At 46.4% G+C, this 19,005-nt stretch overlaps 1 protein-coding gene across 1 annotated transcript; it reads left to right on the top strand.

The window, feature by feature from the left end:
• Positions 1 to 18,371, top strand: LOC124017792 (membrane-associated guanylate kinase, WW and PDZ domain-containing protein 2-like). Its single transcript, XM_046332999.1, has 11 exons — positions 1 to 4; positions 489 to 656; positions 1,737 to 2,481; positions 4,104 to 4,668; positions 4,777 to 4,840; positions 4,983 to 5,399; positions 9,794 to 9,994; positions 10,198 to 10,274; positions 10,430 to 10,576; positions 10,746 to 10,884; positions 17,919 to 18,371. Exons 1-11 carry the CDS (start codon positions 1 to 3, stop codon positions 18,113 to 18,115), a joined length of 2,724 nt encoding a protein of 907 aa, XP_046188955.1. The 3' UTR covers positions 18,116 to 18,371.
• The last annotated feature ends 634 nt before the right edge of the window (positions 18,372 to 19,005 follow it).

Below are 19,005 nucleotides of genomic sequence, written 5' to 3'. Positions count from 1 at the left end.
ATGGGTGAAGCTGGTCAAAATATTAGTGGGTTGCAGTTCACTGTTTTACCCAGTAGGAGGTGATACAGATCAGGCAGAGAGTTTATTTCCTTTACAAGAGGTTTGAATCTTCTCTGTGGGCCATTATGACAGGGCGGAAAAAAACCTTTGCCTGCATGTCTATTTATTTCTAAACGTTTTGCACTAAGTGCCATCGGGCCATGAGTTTTCAGTTGTCAGTGTTGTGCGTCTCTTAACTCAGCTCTGAACGGCACATTCTAAACAGTTCACTCATTCACACACAAACAGGGTGCAACCTTTCTCTGTCTCTCTGTCTTTCTCTAACCTCTTCATGGTGGCCTTTATTTCCTCTTTACCTGCCAATTGCACAAAACCTCTGTCGCTCTTCCTCTCTGTTGTAAGCATCTCTCTCTGTGCTTCTTTGCACTTTTCACTCCTTTCCGTATCTTTTCCCACTCTCTTTCCCTCCCTCCTTCTCGTTTTCTCAGTACCAGGGTTCACAGACCAGCCAGGGGAGCTGAGGGGTTTCTCTATCCACATATGCCTCTCTAAAGGTCCCGGGGGATTTGGTTTCAACATCGTGGGGGGCAGCAGAGCCAGGGAGTTTCTCCAAGTCTACAGCATCACGCCAGGGGGACCTGGAGCTCTCAACACAGGTAGGAGGGAGGGGACAATATACAGAGAGATTATTATCCTTTTTGAAAAGTTTTACACAGTTTTACACTTCCTTCCAAGGAATATGTTACATTTAGCTTCTTTAAGGGTATCATAACTTTGCCAATGTTGACATTAAAATATTGAGCATTAAAGCCGGATTCCTCGTAAATGTAAATGTCAATTAAACAGAAATGAGTCTTGGCTTTATGTTTGCAACAGATTGAATTGTGGATTATTGAGTGTTAAAGCAGGATGTATAAATAGGCAAAACATTGTTAAAAGCTATTAGCTACACACTGTTAAATACTTGCAGACTGTGAAAATGGACTCCTGTAAACTCTCTCTCCTCACTGTACTTGACCTTGGTCTGGTTTTTTTAACCTGGTTTAATAGTGGCTTGTTTAGACAGTCTGAGAATAATCCATCTCTCTTTGTAACTTTGCTCAGAGATGTCAGCCCACAGAATCACATTATTCTTGTTGTTGTTGTTGTTACGATACTCACTAGAATGTAAACACTATATTTAGTATTGTCATACTGTAAAAAGCATGTGACTATAGTTGGTATTATACTGTAGCACGTGTTCACATCTACCACATAAGTCGCTCTCTCTCTCTCTCTCTCTCTCTCTCTCTCTCTCTCTCTCTCTCTCTCTGGAGCTGGATTATAGTGGTGGGATTTTTCTGTGATCTCCCACAGAGAGTAGATCTCAATCAATCCCTAATCCTAATGGCATGCATGCCATAATCTAGCTATCATCACATCCAGCAACACACGTACATACTGTGTGTGTACACTAACACACACTAAACACCCACTAATAAAGACTGTGACACCTGTCACATGCACCCAGAGTTGAGCATTTTAGAAGGTTGGGATACAGAGGGATTAGTTGGTAAGATTACATTTACCCACACAAAAATAGCATAGCATTTATGAACTAGAACTACAATACCCCTCAAACAATTTGCAAATATTTCACAAAAATGTGATGTTCTATATGCAGGTTTTAAAGGTATACTAATGCTGTGGGATAACTGAACCAGAAGCCATTTAACCCATCCTCTTGGTCCCCACAGCGGATATCCTGGTGTACATCAACGACGTCTGTGTCCTGGGAACGTCTCATAAAGAGGTGGTGGAGATGCTGAAGGCAGTGCCTGTGGGCCACAGTGTGGACATGGTCCTCCGGAGGGGCTACCCCATGCTCTACAACACAGACGGATGCCTCAAGCAGCCCCATCCTGGGTCAACTGATGTCTGTGATCCCCTCCTCCCGCCTACCACCACCCAGCCCCAGCCATTACACCAGCTCCTCCCCCGCCCATCCACAGCCCCAACCCAGACCCAGTATCATAATCTCAATGGCGTCCTTTCTCACCACCATGACGTGGATTATATGGGTCCAGGAGTGGGGCCAGGACTGGATGCCAATGGGAATGCCACCTCCACAGCTACCCGACCGCCACCCTCTTACAGACACTCCAATGGAAACCTCGCTCACTCCCCGGCCCCTTCATCACCCTTTTATAGAATATCCAGTGGACATCTCTCTGACTCCACTGCCTTTGATTCACCCTCCTACAGACGGTCTAGTGTGCACCCCGCTGACTCCGCCGAGCCGCCCTCCTACAGACGTTCCAGGCGTTATCTATCTGACTCCACCTCCCCTACAACACCATCTTATAGATGTTCCAGTGGCAGCATCACTGTCACCACCCCCCCGGTCCGCCCACCCCGCTCCCTGAGGGGTCTCGCCCACCTGCAGGCCCCGGATAACTCCCAGAGTGACAGTGAGGTGGTCTCAGCCATCGGCTCACACAGGTGACACACACACACGCACACCCACACATAATGTAATTTTCAGATACAGATTGAAGTCAGAAGTTTACATACACCTTAGCCAAATACATTGAAACTCAGTTTTTCACAATTCCTGACAATTAATCCAAGTTTTAAGAATGTGAAATGTCAGAATAATAGTAGAGAGAATGATTTATTTCAGTTTACATAAACTCAGTTAGTATTTGGTAGCATTACCTTTAAATTGTTTAACTTGGGTCAAACGTTTCGGGTAGACTTCCACAAGCTTCCTACAATAAGTTGGGTGAATTTTGGCCCATTCCTCCTGACAGAGCTGGTGTAACTGAGTCAGGTTTGTAGGCCACCTTGTTCGCACACGCTTTTTCAGTTCTGCCCACAAATGTTCTATGGGATTGAGGTCAAGGCTTTGTGATGGCCACTCCAGTACCTTGACTTTGTTGTCCTTAAGCCATTTTGCCACAACTTTGGAAGTATGCTTGGGGTCATTGTCCATTTGGAAGACCCATTTGCGACCAAGCTTTAACCTACTGACTGATGTCTTGAGATGTTGCTTCAATATAGCCACATAATCTTCCATCCTCATGATGCCATCTATTTTGTGAAGTGCACCAGTCCCTCCTGCAGCAATGCACCCCCACTACATGATGCTGCCACCCCCGTGCTTCACAGTTGGTATGGTGTTCTTCGGCTTGCAAGCCTTCCCCTTTTTCCTCCAAACATAATGATGGTCATTATGGCCAAACAGTTCTATTTTTGTTTCATCAGACCAGAGGACATTTCTCCAAAAAGTATGATCTTTGTCCCCATGTGCAGTTGCAAACCGTAGTCTGGCTTTTTTATGATGGTTTTGGAGCAGTGGCTTCTTCCTTGCTGAGCAGCCTTTCAGGTTATGTTGATATAGGACTCGTTTTACTGTGGATATAGATACTTTTGTACCTGTTTCCTCCAGCATCTTAACAAGGTCCTTTGCTATTGTTCTGGGATTGATTTGCACTTTTCGCACCAAAGTACGTTCATCTCTAGGAGACAGAACGTGTCTCCTTCCTCAAAGGTATGATGGCTGCGTGGCCCCATGGTGTTTATCCTTATGTACTATTGTTTGTACAGATGAATGTAGTACCTTCAGGTGTTTGGAAATTGCTCCCAAGGATGAACCAGACTTGTGGAGGTCTACAATTTTTTGGAGGTCTTGGCTGATTTCTTTTGGTTTTGCCATGATGTCAGGCACAGAGTCACTGAGTTTGAAGGTAGTCCTTGAAATACATAAGCTGTTTAAAGGCACAGTCAACTTAGTGTATGTAAACTTCTGACCCACTGGAATTGTGGTACAGTGAAATATAAGTGAAATATTCTGTCTGTAAACAATTGTTGGAAAAATGACTTGTGTCGTGCACAAAGTAGATGTCCTAACTGACTTGCCAAAACTATAGTTTGTTAACAAGCCATTTGTGGAGTGGTTGAAAAACAACTTTTTATGACTCTAACCTAAGTGTAGGGCCAGCCTGCCCCCATGTCCCCCGGCCGTCACACTGAAGCCCATATATGTAAACCTCCAACTCCAACTGTATTTTACTTTAATGGAGAACACTGACTATCTTTCTGTCTCTTTTCTTCCTCTGCAGGGCATCCATGATCCGTAACCACAACAATAACTCCCTCTCTACCCCCCCTCAGCCCCTGCGCTACAGAACCTCTAAGAGTGACCTGTCAGAGAGCGACCTGTCCACCTCCTCCACACTCCCTGTGTCCAGACTGCCCATGCCCCAGTCAGGAAGACCCCGCCTTTCATCCTCCCCAGGCGGAGGGGTATACTCCCGCTTCATCAGGCCCCAGGCTTCCCTGCTGAGACCCCCTCCCACCCCCGACAGCCCACAAATCGGCTTCCATAGCAACACCAGTGGCAGTGGAAGTCACAGCAGCATCTCGTCTCCGGGGTTGATGAGCCTGTGCAGCGGAGGTGGGGTCAGAGGAGGTGGGGTCGGAGGTGGAGGGGAGCTGGTGCCTGTAGCCCTGGCTCAATGTGAGGGGGGAGGAGATATGGGCTTCAGTGTGACGGCCGGGGGACAGGGGGGCAGGCTGGCCCTGATCAAGAGGGTCTGGGATAGGAGGCAGTGCTCCTCCCTACAGCCAGGGGATGCCATCATGAAGATCAACGGAGTAGACGTCCAGAGTCTCAGCTTTGCACAGGTACTGAGGAGGGAAACGTGGAGGGAAAGAAGATATGAAAGAGATGGAGAATACATAAGATTAGGTCAAGTTAAATCAGATATACTAAATTGATACCTTTCCCTCCAGATACAACGAGTTCTCCAGGAATACACCAAACAAAAAGAAGTTATCCTATTGGTTCACAGAGGAGGTAAGAACATTAGTTACTTTACTGCAAACTTGTTTTTAGGAGGTTTTATTTACTGCATTTATTACATTGTTTCTCAGTAATGAATAAAACCTAAAGAAAGTCTCTCAACAATTCCTTTAGTGATGTTATTCCCCGTCTTCAGGTTTCCATCATTCTTCCATCTCCCCCAACTCTATACGGAAAGTCCCCTCACCACTCCTTCGCCCCCCTCCTTCACCTGTGGCCTCAGACAAGAACCCATCGCCCCCTGCAGTTGTCCTCTTCCCACCCCGTCCCACCTCCACCCCTCCTCCCCCTCCCCCAGCCATGGTGCGCTCCTGTCTGGTCCAGAGCACCAGTTTCCTGGAGTCAGTCCCAGTCACCCTCACCATGGAGCCCAAAGACTGGCTGAACGCGGGCATAGAGGATGAGAGGGACAGGGGGGTGGTGGTCCCAGGACCAGGGCAAGAGGGAGGGGGACGGAATCGTGTACCCCGGGGATTCGATGTGGAGCTGAGGAGGAAGCCAGAAGAGGGGTTCGGATTTGTCATCGCTTCACAGGATGTAGAGAAGGGGAAAGGTGAGAACTAATTCATTTGTAGCAGAACACATGTCATTTTACATTGGCAAATATGCATCTTCTTATTGATTGGATTGAGTTTCAGTTTTCCCTTGAAAGTTGGTGAGGTATTGGATTGCAGTTTCTGCAGAAAATAGGAATCATAACTTTTTAGACCAAATCCCTTATCTTGTCCCCAACAAATGTCAATGGCAGTCATCACTCAGTGAAAAGTCAGTCTTTTGCATGAAGAGAAAGGCTTCCTAACCGGACACACTGTTCTGTAGTTTGATGAATAAATAATTATGGCTGCATAACAGTCACTAAGTGATGATGATGAGTCATCGGTCTCTGTCACGTAAAGACAGCCCCCCCCCTCCACTAGCCCCATGATGATGTCAGCCTGCGCACTGCTCATGATCTTTTTAGTGTTTCAGCCAGCACTCCAGATAATATGGAGTCATAAAACACAAAAACAGTCCAATGACAAAAAAAACAGTCCAATGACAGCACTGCATTTACCCCATTTCCCTTCCCCATTATGCTGAAGCTGGGATCTTGTTACGCCGCTTCCTTCCTAGCGTTTGTGTGTGTGTGTGTGTGTGTGTGTGTGTGTGTGTGTGTGTGTGTGTGTGTGTGTGTGTGTGTGTGTGTGTGTGTGTGTGTGTGTGTGTGTGTGTGTGTGTGTGTGTGTGTGTGTGTATTGTGTGTGTGTATTGTGTGTGTGTTGAAGTGTAACATTGCTGTTATAGAGTGTAATATTTTGTGTGATGGTGCCCATGTGTTCAAGTGCATTTTATGAATATGTATGTGTGTGGGATTTGCATGTGTACTACATACACTAGCCCTCGTGACAATTAATGGAATCAATAGTGAGATTATCCAGCGTGAAGCCCCATGCCACAGGGCTATTAGGAGCTAAGCCACACAGGTTTTATATGTGTCAGTGCTCTTATCTACATCAGCCTGTCAGCTCCATTTGCCTCCAACAGAATAACCTTTTGATGATAACATGCTGCTTTGCACAAATACAATCCTAAGCCTGCTGTAACACTACAGTATACTGCACCTCTGCAACTCTGTCACGTTATAGATGTACGATCTTAATTTGACCTATATTGTCACAGAAAAATAATCCTGCAGCAACAGGATTTGAATGTTTAGTTCATAATGTTGCTTGATCGGTGCTTAGGCTCTTAGCTGGCCAAAAGTAGTCTACATGAAAAGTGCAATACTGTTAATAAAATTGTGTGTTAGTGTGGGTTTTCAGTGAATGTATGTAAATCATTGAACTCATCTGCAGCAACATAAGTGATAAAATTAAGATCCTACACCCTTAACAGCACAATGAAGCTAGTTTGTGTTCTCATTGTGGCTGTGAAGGGGAAAACATCCCACCTGATAAACTATTAGCTAGAGGGCATTAATTAAATACCAGGTTAGCTACAGTATACCAACCAATCCATCCCACTGGGCACAGATGTCCATTCAACGTATATTCCACGTTGGTTCAACGTAATTTAATTTAAATGTTGTGGAAACGACTTTGATTCAACCAGTGTTTGCCCAGCAGTTTCCCCTCTCTTTGTATTTGCCTCTGACCAATTCTAATGCAGTTCAATTTGCTTTATGGGCAAAGCTAACATACATTAATGCTGTCTTGTCTCAACAGCACAAAGAATGTCTCTCTCTCCATTATCCTCTCACACCTGCATTTCACCTCTGTCTTATCTCAATAACCATAGTCTCCATCTCCCTGCCTCGCTCTCTCTCTCTCTCTCTCTATTCCATAATCTATCCTTTTCTATATACCACACTCTCCCTCCCTTTTCTCTGCAGTGAAAGGATTCAGTCTGGTTTCTCTAAAGATTAAAACTCCCTTCCCCCTCTCTCTCCCGCCTCTCTCGCTCTCAATCTCTCTCTCTCTGAATTGCTTTAGACGTTACACTGAACCAGAGCAACGGCAGGGACATGTTTTAGTTCATTGTGTTTTTATTAGTCTGACCCCATTCATTTAGATGTAAGCATCTCCAAGCTGTTTTGTTGGAATTCAGGATTTTTTTGCGCTACATATGTAATTCAAAGAGCCATGTTGGAAAGACTGCAGTCTGCTTTGAGAACTGTCAAGGACTCCAAACGTAATTATGTTGCGACTTTCTGGTTATTGGTTGAATGCTGTCTGTCAAAATGCTTTGTGTGAGTTCTGCCACTGTATGAGTATGTCTGCGTTTGTGCGCACGTGTGTATGTGCGTGCATGTGTGTGTGTGTGTGTGTGTGTGTGTGTGTGTATGTGCGTGCATGTGTGTGTGTGTGTGTGTGTGTGTGTGTGTGTGTGTGTGTGTGTGTGTGTGTGTGTGTGTGTGTGTGTGTGTGTGTGTGTGTGTGTGTGTGTGTGTGTGTGTGTGTGTATGTGCGTGCATGTGTGTGTGTGTGTGTGTGTGTGAGTTCTGCCACTGTATGAGTATGTCTGCGTTTGTGCGTACGTGTGTATGTGCGTGCATGTGTGTGTGTGTGTGTGTGTGTGTGTGTATGTGCGTGCATGTGTGTGTGTGTATGAACATTTTGTTTAATTGAAATTAACATGACAGATTTGCATCAAAGCTGTCAATTAGTTCAACATCTGCAATATGTTTCTCATACTGTTTCCTTGAGCACCATTGGAGTTTCAGTCATTCATGGCCTGAGGTGTACTGTCAGCAGTTAACAGTTGTACTGTAGTTGTGGATGTAATCCTACAAGTGGTAATTGTAGTGGTAAAAGTACCAGTAATAATAATAATAAATGTAATTTGTATTGCGCTTTTCATTAGAGTTATTTGAAAGCTCTACCGAAGAATAAAAAATATATATACATACAATAAAAATAACACATTTAGAATCAAGGCTGGTTTAGAGGGGTGTAGTGGTTCTCTGATGGTCAGGGAGAGTATTCCATAGGCGAGGGGCAAGGCAGCAGAAGGCTCGGTCCCCCATAGTTCGGAGACGTGTCTTGGGGACTTGAAGCAGTGGTGAGTGGTAGGTGGAGACTGCAAGGTGGCTCGCTGTTTGAGATGAGGTCGCTGATGTAGGTGTGGCTCAGTCCATTCAAGGCTTTAAATACAAACATGACAATGTCGATCCTGTAGTTGACTGGTAGCCAGTGGAGTTGGGCCAGGATCGGTGTGATATGGTCCGAATTCTTGGTCCTGGTCAGAACCTTGGCAGCACTGTTCTGGATTAGTTGGAGCCTCTGTACTGATTTGGCTGGGAGGTCCCCAAACAGAACATTGCCGTAGTTGATCCGAGAGAAGAGGAAGGCATGGATGAGTTTCTCTGCATCTGGCTGGGAGAGTGATGGTATGACCCGGGTAATGTTTTTAAGAGGAAACATTATGTTTGACATATTTTTTGGATCTAACAGTTTGTCAGAGAAGCACACACACACAAAACATACTCACACACATATATTTTTCACCTTAGCTGCCCTCTGTGTCGCTGATGTTGTGCATGACAGAGAGGGTGAGTCAGTGTGAGTGATGTTTTGTAAGCTAAGTTGAGGGGGAGGGCTGGGTAAGTTTGGACAGTGTTCTTCTCACAGTCAGGGAAAATGTCAAGCAAGCACAAACATCAAAGACTGAATAAAGTGTGCTTGAAAGAGAGAGTATATTTAAATAGGTCAGTATAGACCAGGGAACTGTTAGTGTCCTTTGCTAATAGAAGGCTAATTATGCAGAATGTAACCACATTTTGCTTACAGTTTAGAAATGACTTTAAGGACTGTAGTATTGGAATAGAGAGATGGACAGAGGGAATTATTTCATTCTAGAGTTTATAGATATCAGAGTCAACCATTCTTTGCTTGTCGCTGGTACTACACAAGGTTGAAAAACACTGTTAGAAGACATGTCATATCAAAAGGACAGGAAATGGTCCTTGTTGTGTCGGGGATAGAGCGATGGACTGATTGATGGGGGGGATGAAGGAGGACAAATTAGTTTTGGAGATGGAAAGAGAAAGAGAAAAGCAGACGGAAGAGAGTAGATACTGACTTAAGTGCAGTCAAAAACAGCCAAGGTTTAGTTACAGCTTGTTTTGAGGGATTCTGCCGCAAACCAGGATGATTTACAACTTGTCTCTCTGTTCTTCTCCTAGATGACCTTACTCACTAGTTCTTCACTGTTACTTTTAAAGAGGTTTTCTAATTAGCTCTCTCTCTCTCTCTCTCTCTCCCTCTCTCTCTCTCTCTCTCTCCATCTCTATTCAATATACTTTGACAGGGAGAGTAAAACACTTACATTGTCAAAGTAAACATACAACAACGATGGGCCAATAAGACAGGAACATACTAGACTTTTAGTAATAATAATAATGTTAATAACTTTACCACAAATACAAATTGTTATTGTTATTCGCTCTCTCTTGCACGCTCTTTTCAGCTGCCTCCCTCCTCCCTCACCGGTTCGTGACGGTGCGTGGGGGCAGTCCTGCAGCGAGGAGCGGTCAGATACGGCCCGGTGACCGGTTGGAGGCTGTTCAGGGGCATTCTGTGGTGACCCTTCCACACCGGGAGCTCGCCCACATCCTCCGCAGAGCTGGAAACACCCTACGCCTCACCATCATCCCCCGTCCTAGCACCTGTGAGCATAGAGAAATACACACAATGTTATACACACACACATTTCCAAAAACAAAGTAAAAACTGAAATGCACACAATCCACTTGCTTGCATACTCCCCATTAATGCTCAGAGGATAACTAAGACACTATGCATCTCCCTGTACTGAAGCGTTAACTTCTTTTACCTATCTATGCTAACCACTCTCCCTTATTTCTTTCCCAGACTCCTCCAGCCTATCAGAGACCACAGATTATGACCCCAATTACACAAGCAGGAAAGGTCACAGGTCACGACCCAAGGTGAGGACAGCAGCCATCCATTATGTTTGTGTCAATGATCCACACCTTTTTAAGAGTAAACCCAAATTCATCTGCAAAACATTGACATGTATTTTCCACTTTAAGTTGAGATCTCGATCTCATTCTGTCCATCTCTCCCTCCATGTTTCTTATAGCATGACTCTAGGTATTACAGCGTGGATCTAGACCGCGGGCAGACAGGGTTTGGGTTCAGCCTGCGAGGGGGCAGTGAGTACAACATGGGTCTGTATGTATTGGGACTGATGGAGGGGGGACCTGCCTCACGCAGCCACAAAATACAGGTGAGTGTATTGTGTACCTCTTTAAAGAATGGGGTGTCTAATATTTCACAGTAAACTGTAAGTTATCTCAACTCAGGAAATCAAGTTTTGTTGATAAAACATGATATTACGTACATTATGAGATACTATTTCATACAACAACTGACTATGCTGTCACTGTGTACTGTAGGTGAGTGACCAGTTGGTGGAGATCAACGGGGACAGTACAACAGGGATGACCCACAGCCAAGCAGTAGAGCAGATACGCAGGGGAGGACACCACATATACCTGGTTCTAAAGAAAGGCCATGGATACGTCCCTGACTACGGTAAGATAGAGAAAAGGACAGGGGGGTGGAAACACTGTAAAACCCCAGAGACACTCCTCCTACTGCGCAAACTGTCACTCAGTTTCATTTGATTTTAAGAGACAAGGTGTGAGAAAAGAATAGGTGGGATGAGGACTGAGGATAAGGTGTCAATATACTAGAGAGAATCATGACATTCAACTTAGCATAGCCACTAGAGAATCCTCCTCAAACTTTCACAACTTATGTTGTTTATCTGTTTTTGGTGTATAATTTCTCTCTTGGGTGTATAGTATCTCTCTTGGGTGTATAGTATCTCTCTTGTGTGTATAGTATCTCTCTTGGGTGTATAGTATCTATCTTGGGTGTATAGTATCTCTCTTGTGTGTATATTATCTCTCTTGGGTGTATAGTATCTTTCTTGGGTGTATAGTATCTTTCTTGGGTGTATTGTCATGTTTGTCATTTATTATCATGTCTTGTCCCTGTGCTCCCCATGCTATTCGTTTCCCTCTGCTGGTCTTATTTGGTTCTTTCCCTCCTATCCCTCTCTCTCCCCCTCCCTCTCTCACTCTCTCGCTCTCTCTTCTCTCTGTCGTTCCGTTCCTGCCCCCAGCTGTTCCTATTCCCCTAATCATCATTTAGTCTTCCCACACCTGTTCCCGATCCTTTCCCCTGATTAGACTCCCTATTTATTCCTTTGTGATCCGTTCCTGTTCCGTCGGTTCCTTGTATTGTATTCACCATGCTGTGATTGCGTTTCGCCCTGTCCTGTCGTGTTTTTGCCGTGATTGTGTATCACCCTGTCCTGTCGTGTTTTGTGCCTTCATCAGACGCTGCGTGTGAGCAGGTGTCTCAGTCGACTACGGCCTGCGCCTACCCGAAGCGACCTGCAGTCTGTGGCCGCTTCTCCAGTTGTTTTCCCCTCTACAATCTAGAGGATTTCTGTTATTCCGTTTTGAACATTAATAAACTCTGTTTCTGTTAAGTCGCGTTTGGGTCCTCGTTCACCTGCATGACAGAAGGAACCGACCAAGGAATGGACCCAGCGACTTCAGACGCTCGTTACACTGCCGTCGAGATCCAAGGAGCCATGCTCGGCAGACACGAGCAGGAATTGTCTGCTGCTCGCCATGCCGTGGAGAACCTGGCCGCTCAGGTTTCCGACCTCTCTGGACAGTTCCAGAGTCTACGTCTCGTGCCACCTGTTACTCCCTGGCCTGCCGAGCCTCCAGAACCCAGGGTTAATAACCCACCTTGCTACTCCGGGCAGCCCACTGAGTGCCGCTCCTTTCTCACGCAGTGTGAGATTGTGTTCTCTCTCCAACCCAACACATACTCTAGAGAGAGAGCTCGGGTTGCTTACGTCATTTCACTCCTTACTGGCCGGGCTCGAGAATGGGGCACAGCTATCTGGGAGGCAAGGGCTGATTGCTCTATCAAATTCCAGAACTTTAAAGAGGAGATGATTCGGGTTTTTGACCGTTCAGTTTTTGGTGGGGAGGCTTCTAGGGCCCTGGCTTCCTTATGCCAAGGTGAACGGTCCATAACGGATTATTCCATTGAGTTTCGCACTCTTGCTGCCTCTAGTGAGTGGAACGAGCCGGCGCTGCTCGCTCGTTTTCTGGAGGGACTCCACGCAGTGGTTAAGGATGAGATTCTCTCCCGGGAGGTTCCTTCAGATGTGGACTCTTTGATTGCTCTCGCCATCCGCATAGAACGACGGGTAGATCTTCGTCACCGGGCTCGTGGAAGAGAGCTCGCATCAACGGTGTTTCCCTGCTCCGCATCGCAACCATCTCCCTCCTCTGGCTTTGAGACTGAGCCCATGCAGCTGGGAGGGATTCGCATCTCGAATAAGGAGAGGGAACGGAGGATCACCAACCGCCTGTGCCTCTATTGCGGAGTTGCTGGACATTTTGTTAATTCATGTCCAGTAAGAGGCCAGAGCCCATCAGTAAGCGGAGGGCTACTGGTGAGCGCTACTACTCAGTCCTCTTCATCTAGATCTTGTACTACTATGTCGGTCCATCTACGCTGGACCGGTTCGGGTGCTACATGCAGTGCCTTGATTGACTCTGGGGCTGAGGGTTGTTTCATGGACGAAGCATGGGTTCGGAAACATAACATTCCTTTCAGACCGTTAGACAAGCCTACGCCCATGTTTGCCTTAGATGGTAGTCATCTTCCCAGTATCAAATTTGAGACACTACCTTTAACTCTCACAGTATCTGGTAACCACAGTGAGACTATTTCTTTTTTGATTTTCCGTTCACCGTTTACACCTGTTGTTTTGGGTCATCCCTGGCTAGTATGTCATAATCCTTCTATTAATTGGTCTAGTAATTCTATCCTATCCTGGAACGTTTCTTGTCATGTGAAGTGTTTAATGTCTGCCATCCCTCCCGTTTCTTCTCTCCCTACTTCTCAGGAGGAACCTGGCGATTTGACAGGAGTGCCGGTGGAATATCATGATCTGCGCACGGTCTTCAGTCGGTCCCGAGCCAACTCCCTTCCTCCTCACCGGTCGTATGATTGTAGTATTGATCTCCTTCCAGGGACCACGCCTCCTCGAGGTAGACTATACTCTCTGTCGGCTCCCGAACGTAAGGCTCTCGAGGATTATTTGTCTGTGTCTCTTGACGCCGGTACCATAGTGCCTTCTTCTTCTCCGGCCGGGGCGGGGTTCTTTTTGTTAAGAAGAAGGACGGTACTCTGCGCCCCTGCGTGGATTATCGAGGGCTGAATGACATAACGGTTAAGAATCGTTATCCGCTTCCCCTTATGTCATCAGCCTTCGAGATTCTGCAGGGAGCCAGGTGCTTTACTAAGTTGGACCTTCGTAACGCTTACCATCTCGTGCGCATCAGAGAGGGGGACGAGTGGAAAACGGCGTTTAACACTCCGTTAGGGCATTTTGAGTACCGGGTTCTGCCGTTCGGTCTCGCCAATGCGCCAGCTGTTTTTCAGGCATTAGTTAATGATGTTCTGAGAGACATGCTGAACATTTTTGTTTTTGTCTATCTTGACGATATCCTGATTTTTTCTCCGTCACTCGAGATTCATGTTCAGCACGTTCGACGTGTTCTACAGCGCCTTTTAGAGAATTGTCTCTACGTAAAGGCTGAGAAGTGCTCTTTTCATGTCTCCTCCGTTACTTTTCTCGGTTCCGTTATTTCCGCTGAAGGCATTCAGATGGATTCCGCTAAGGTCCAAGCTGTCAGTGATTGGCCCGTTCCAAGGTCACGTGTCGAGTTGCAGCGCTTTTTAGGTTTCGCTAATTTCTATCGGCGTTTCATTCGTAATTTCGGTCAAGTTGCTGCCCCTCTCACAGCTCTTACTTCTGTCAAGACGTGTTTTAAGTGGTCCGGTTCCGCCCAGGGAGCTTTTGATCTTCTAAAAGAACGTTTTACGTCCGCTCCTATCCTCGTTACTCCTGACGTCACTAGACAATTCATTGTCGAGGTTGACGCTTCAGAGGTAGGCGTGGGAGCCATTCTATCCCAGCGCTTCCAGTCTGACGATAAGGTTCATCCTTGCGCTTATTTTTCTCATCGCCTGTCGCCATCTGAGCGCAACTATGATGTGGGTAACCGTGAACTGCTCGCCATCCGCTTAGCCCTAGGCGAATGGCGACAGTGGTTGGAGGGGGCGACCGTTCCTTTTGTCGTTTGGACAGACCATAAGAACCTTGAGTACATCCGTTCTGCCAAACGACTTAATGCCCGTCAAGCTCGTTGGGCGTTGTTTTTCGCTCGTTTCGAGTTTGTGATTTCTTACCGTCCGGGTAGCAAGAACACCAAGCCTGATGCCTTATCCCGTCTGTTTAGTTCTTCTGTGGCTTCTACTGATCTCGAGGGGATTCTTCCTTATGGGCGTGTTGTCGGGTTGACAGTCTGGGGAATTGAAAGACAGGTTAAGCAAGCACTCACGCACACTGCGTCGCCGCGCGCTTGTCCTAGTAACCTCCTTTTCGTTCCTGTTTCCACTCGTCTGGCTGTTCTTCAGTGGGCTCACTCTGCCAAGTTAGCTGGTCATCCCGGTGTTCGAGGCACTCTTGCGTCTATTCGCCAGCGCTTTTGGTGGCCGACTCAGGAGCGTGACACGCGCCGTTTCGTGGCTGCGTGTTCAGACTGCGCGCAGAAGAAGTCTGGTAATTTTTTTTTCTGCTTCTGCTCCTGGTCTTGCTGGGTCTCAGTCTGTTCCCTGCCATCGCATCTCTCCTGTTCTTGTCCCTGCCCTTGCTGTGTCTCAGTCTTTCCCTAGTTCTCATTTTTTTTTTAGAGTAGTACCCTAGTTTCCCTTTTTATCGTTTTTCGTTACGGTCCTGAGGAGAGGAGTTGGGTTCTTTCTCGGGACGTGCTGGACCGTTTGATCTATGATTTCCTCCGTTGCTGCCAGTGTTCCTCCTCGAGAGCGCCAGGAGGCGCTCGGTGAGTGGGGGTACTGTCATGTTTGTCATTTATTATCATGTCTTGTCCCTGTGCTCCCCATGCTATTCGTTTCCCTCTGCTGGTCTTATTTGGTTCTTTCCCTCCTATCCCTCTCTCTCCCCCTCCCTCTCTCACTCTCTCGCTCTCTCTTCTCTCTGTCGTTCCGTTCCTGCCCCCAGCTGTTCCTATTCCCCTAATCATCATTTAGTCTTCCCACACCTGTTCCCGATCCTTTCCCCTGATTAGACTCCCTATTTATTCCTTTGTGATCCGTTCCTGTTCCGTCGGTTCCTTGTATTGTATTCACCATGCTGTGATTGCGTTTCGCCCTGTCCTGTCGTGTTTTTGCCGTGATTGTGTATCACCCTGTCCTGTCGTGTTTTGTGCCTTCATCAGACGCTGCGTGTGAGCAGGTGTCTCAGTCGACTACGGCCTGCGCCTACCCGAAGCGACCTGCAGTCTGTGGCCGCTTCTCCAGTTGTTTTCCCCTCTACAATCTAGAGGATTTCTGTTATTCCGTTTTGAACATTAATAAACTCTGTTTCTGTTAAGTCGCGTTTGGGTCCTCGTTCACCTGCATGACATGTATAGTATCTCTCTTGGGTGTATAGTATCTCTCTTGTATGTATAGTATCTCTCTTGGGTGTATAGTATCTCTCTTGGGTGTATAGTATCTCTCTTGGGTGTATAGTATCTCTCTTGGGTGTATAGTATCTCTCTTGGGTGTATAGTATCTCTCTTGGGTGTATAGTATCTCTCTTGGGTGTATAGTATCTCTCTTGGGTGTATAATATCTCTCTTGGATGTATAGTATCTCTCTTGGCTGTATAATATCTCTCTTGGCTGTATAGTATATATCTTGGGTGTATAGTATATCTATTGTGTGTATAGTATCTCTCTTGGGTGTATAGTATCTCTCTTTGGAGTATAGTATCTCTCTTAGGTGTATAATATCTCTCTTGGGTGTATAGTATCTCTCTTGGGTGTATAATATCTCTCTTGGGTGTATAATATCTCTCTTGGGTGTATAGTATCTCTCTTGGGTGTATAATATCATTCATTCTTTGGACTCTCCATCTCCACGTTCTATCTTTCCTTCACCAACACGTTTCCCTTTGCTCTCTCTTTATTTCTTGTCTTCTTTCCCTTTTTCATATTACCCCTACACATCTTTCTCTAATTATTCTCTCTTCCTCCGTTCCTCTTCTCTCCCTCTCAGTGGAGCTGTCCAGTCTGTCTCTATGTATGACCAACTCCAAGCTAGGAGAGCCTTGCTTCTATGTCATCGGCCGGACAGAGAATACGCGGTTGGTGATCGTTCCTGTTAGTCCTCCATTTATTTGTCTCTCTACATTCCTCTTCTCCTCACTTCCTATGTTGTCTTTACAGTCGTCGTTGCTGAAAATATATTATGTGTCACTGTACGTCGACATCCTCATCGTGAGACCATGATCACCCACGTGCTGAAATCATATGTTGAATTGTCTTGAGACCGGGGTATAACTAAAGGGGTTCTATGTTCTGCTGCGGTTAAGGTGACGCTATTGTCAAACGCACGTTAGTTTGCAATTTCGTCATGTCAAAACTGGTGCACGGGCATTTTCCAGCCCTAGCGCTCCGATGCGCACTGATAGGACCAACCAAAAGCTGGTTTTAGCGGTAACCCAGTTGGTTATGGCATGAATTTTGACAGCGGAAACGCATCCTATCCAGCCGTGACGCTCTCTGCCCATATGCACATGGAACAAGAGTAGTCTAATGTGCTTTTGGTGCATGTATACTTCGTATTTAGAAACATAAAAAACTGATGTTTTTCCCATTTCAGTTTATTTGATTAAAATCTTAGCATATCCTCGCCTCCTCTCAATGAAGGCTTTTTTTTGTCTGCCCAATGCAATCTCAAAGCAGTCAAGACTGACAATAAAGGGTTTGGCTCCTGAGACAAAGCTTCATTCAAATATAAAGTTTGAAAGGAGTAAAACAGTGAGCTGACATTCAATTTTCATCTATGCATTGTAGGCGTTCTGATTGGCCAGTGAGGGGCCAAGCCTCTACAAACCCACAACTTGTTTATTCATTAAAACCCAGCCGTTTCGCGACAATGCAGTAAATGCGACTATAATTGTGATATTGAAAATAGCAAAAATATTTCTGACACACCCCTTAACCTATCGCGATACCACCGGCGCTTAGATTAACCATTGCCTTAGGTGTGTTAAAATAGAGAGAGAGCTCTCAGTCCCTCTCAGTCCCTCAGTCCCTGAATTATTTATAGTGTGCAACCTGCCAGTAGTGTTCCTGAATGTAAAAGAGAGCTAGTGATTTACATGCTTCAACAGCACAGTTGACATTCTGCATGAGAGCACACAATGTTGATAAGTATTGTAATATAATGAAGGGTTACCTGAGGGTCAGGGAAGTAGCAGCTGTTGTTACACAACACAACCTACACACATACAGCTACAGCTTCTGACAGAGAAATGCTCTGTGAACTCTGGAGTTCCTCTACAGTGATTATGTAACATCACCTGCTTCTCTAACTCTCCTTATTCTCTTCTCCACCTATTCATTGTGCTCTCTCTGTTCCCTGCTTCCTATGTCCTGTCTCTGTGTGTTCATCAGTCCGTGATCGCAGAGTCACCTCCCCCTCCCTCCCACAGCAGCATCCCGAGGAGCAGAGTGTGGCTCCAGTAGATCTGGCCCGCCTGGAGGGCCGCATCCACAGATCCAAGGTGAAGACGCGGGGCAGGTCTTCGAAAGGGGAGATAAAGGAAGAAGAAAGGAAGCAGATCAGCGAGAGGAAGGAGCAGGGGCAGTAAGACACAGCCTTGATTCAGACCCTGATCCTGAGAGACAGGAGGAGGGCAGTGAGACAGGGGGTGGTGGAGTGTGAGAGAGGACTCAGGTGAGAGGGAAGGATAGCAGGAGGAAGAGCAGGAACAAGGGAGGCTCTCACAGTTTACCCAGAGATGCACTGAGGAACTATGACAATGATGATATACACACAGAGGCGGAGGGAGGGAGGGAGGGAGATAAAGAGAGGAAAAGCAGGAGTGAGGAGAGGGTCAGGAAGAGGGAGAACAATGAGAAAACTGAGGGAAATGAAGAAGCAGAGGAGTTGAACGAAAGGGGGTAGGAGGATGTGGAGGAATGAGAGGTGAAAGAGGAGGAGGAGGATGCTTACCTCCCCATTCCTAACCAAAGTCTGTCCAGGCTCAAGCAAGTCTGTGAGGAAGAGGATGTGGAAGAGAAGGCCAGGAACAGGAGAGAATGGGAAATGGAAAGAGAGAGGGAGGATGAGAGGTTGAGGGACATAAAGTGGGAGAATAGAAATGATGAGGACAGTGGTGAGGATCATGAACAGATTGAATGGGTGGAGAGAGAGAGCTCTCAGTCCCTGAGCAGATTAAATGGGTGGAGAGAGAGAGCTCTCAGTCCCTGAGCAGATTAAATGGGTGGAGAGAGCTCTCAGTCCCTGAACAACCTGCTCTCCTTGGAGTCTCGTGAGACCTCTCCACTACAGAGAGAACCCTTTTTCTTCCTCACTACATCCTCGGAGCTGGAGAACGCATAGTGTGGAGCCAGCCACTCGGACGGCAGTATTCCTGCTGCCTGTGTCTCTGGCCTCTCCCTGGCCCTCACAGAAGGGGCCGTTCTGGGGGCACCGTGCCTGCTACTCCCAGGCTCCTGGCTCACACCCAGCCAACAG

Source organism: Oncorhynchus gorbuscha, linkage group LG03, assembly GCF_021184085.1.
Source record: "Oncorhynchus gorbuscha isolate QuinsamMale2020 ecotype Even-year linkage group LG03, OgorEven_v1.0, whole genome shotgun sequence".
NCBI lineage: Eukaryota > Metazoa > Chordata > Actinopteri > Salmoniformes > Salmonidae > Oncorhynchus > Oncorhynchus gorbuscha.
Note: the sequence above shows the minus strand (reverse complement) of the source record. Positions and strands in the feature narration are given on the sequence as shown.

Excerpts from the sequence above, each read along its gene's own strand:
- LOC124017792 (XM_046332999.1), top strand. Across the intron at positions 657-1,736 it reads ACCTGGAGCTCTCAACACAG|CGGATATCCTGGTGTACATC; the intron begins GTAGGAGGGAGG and ends TGGTCCCCACAG. Across the intron at positions 10,885-17,918 it reads TGGATACGTCCCTGACTACG|TCCGTGATCGCAGAGTCACC; the intron begins GTAAGATAGAGA and ends TGTGTTCATCAG.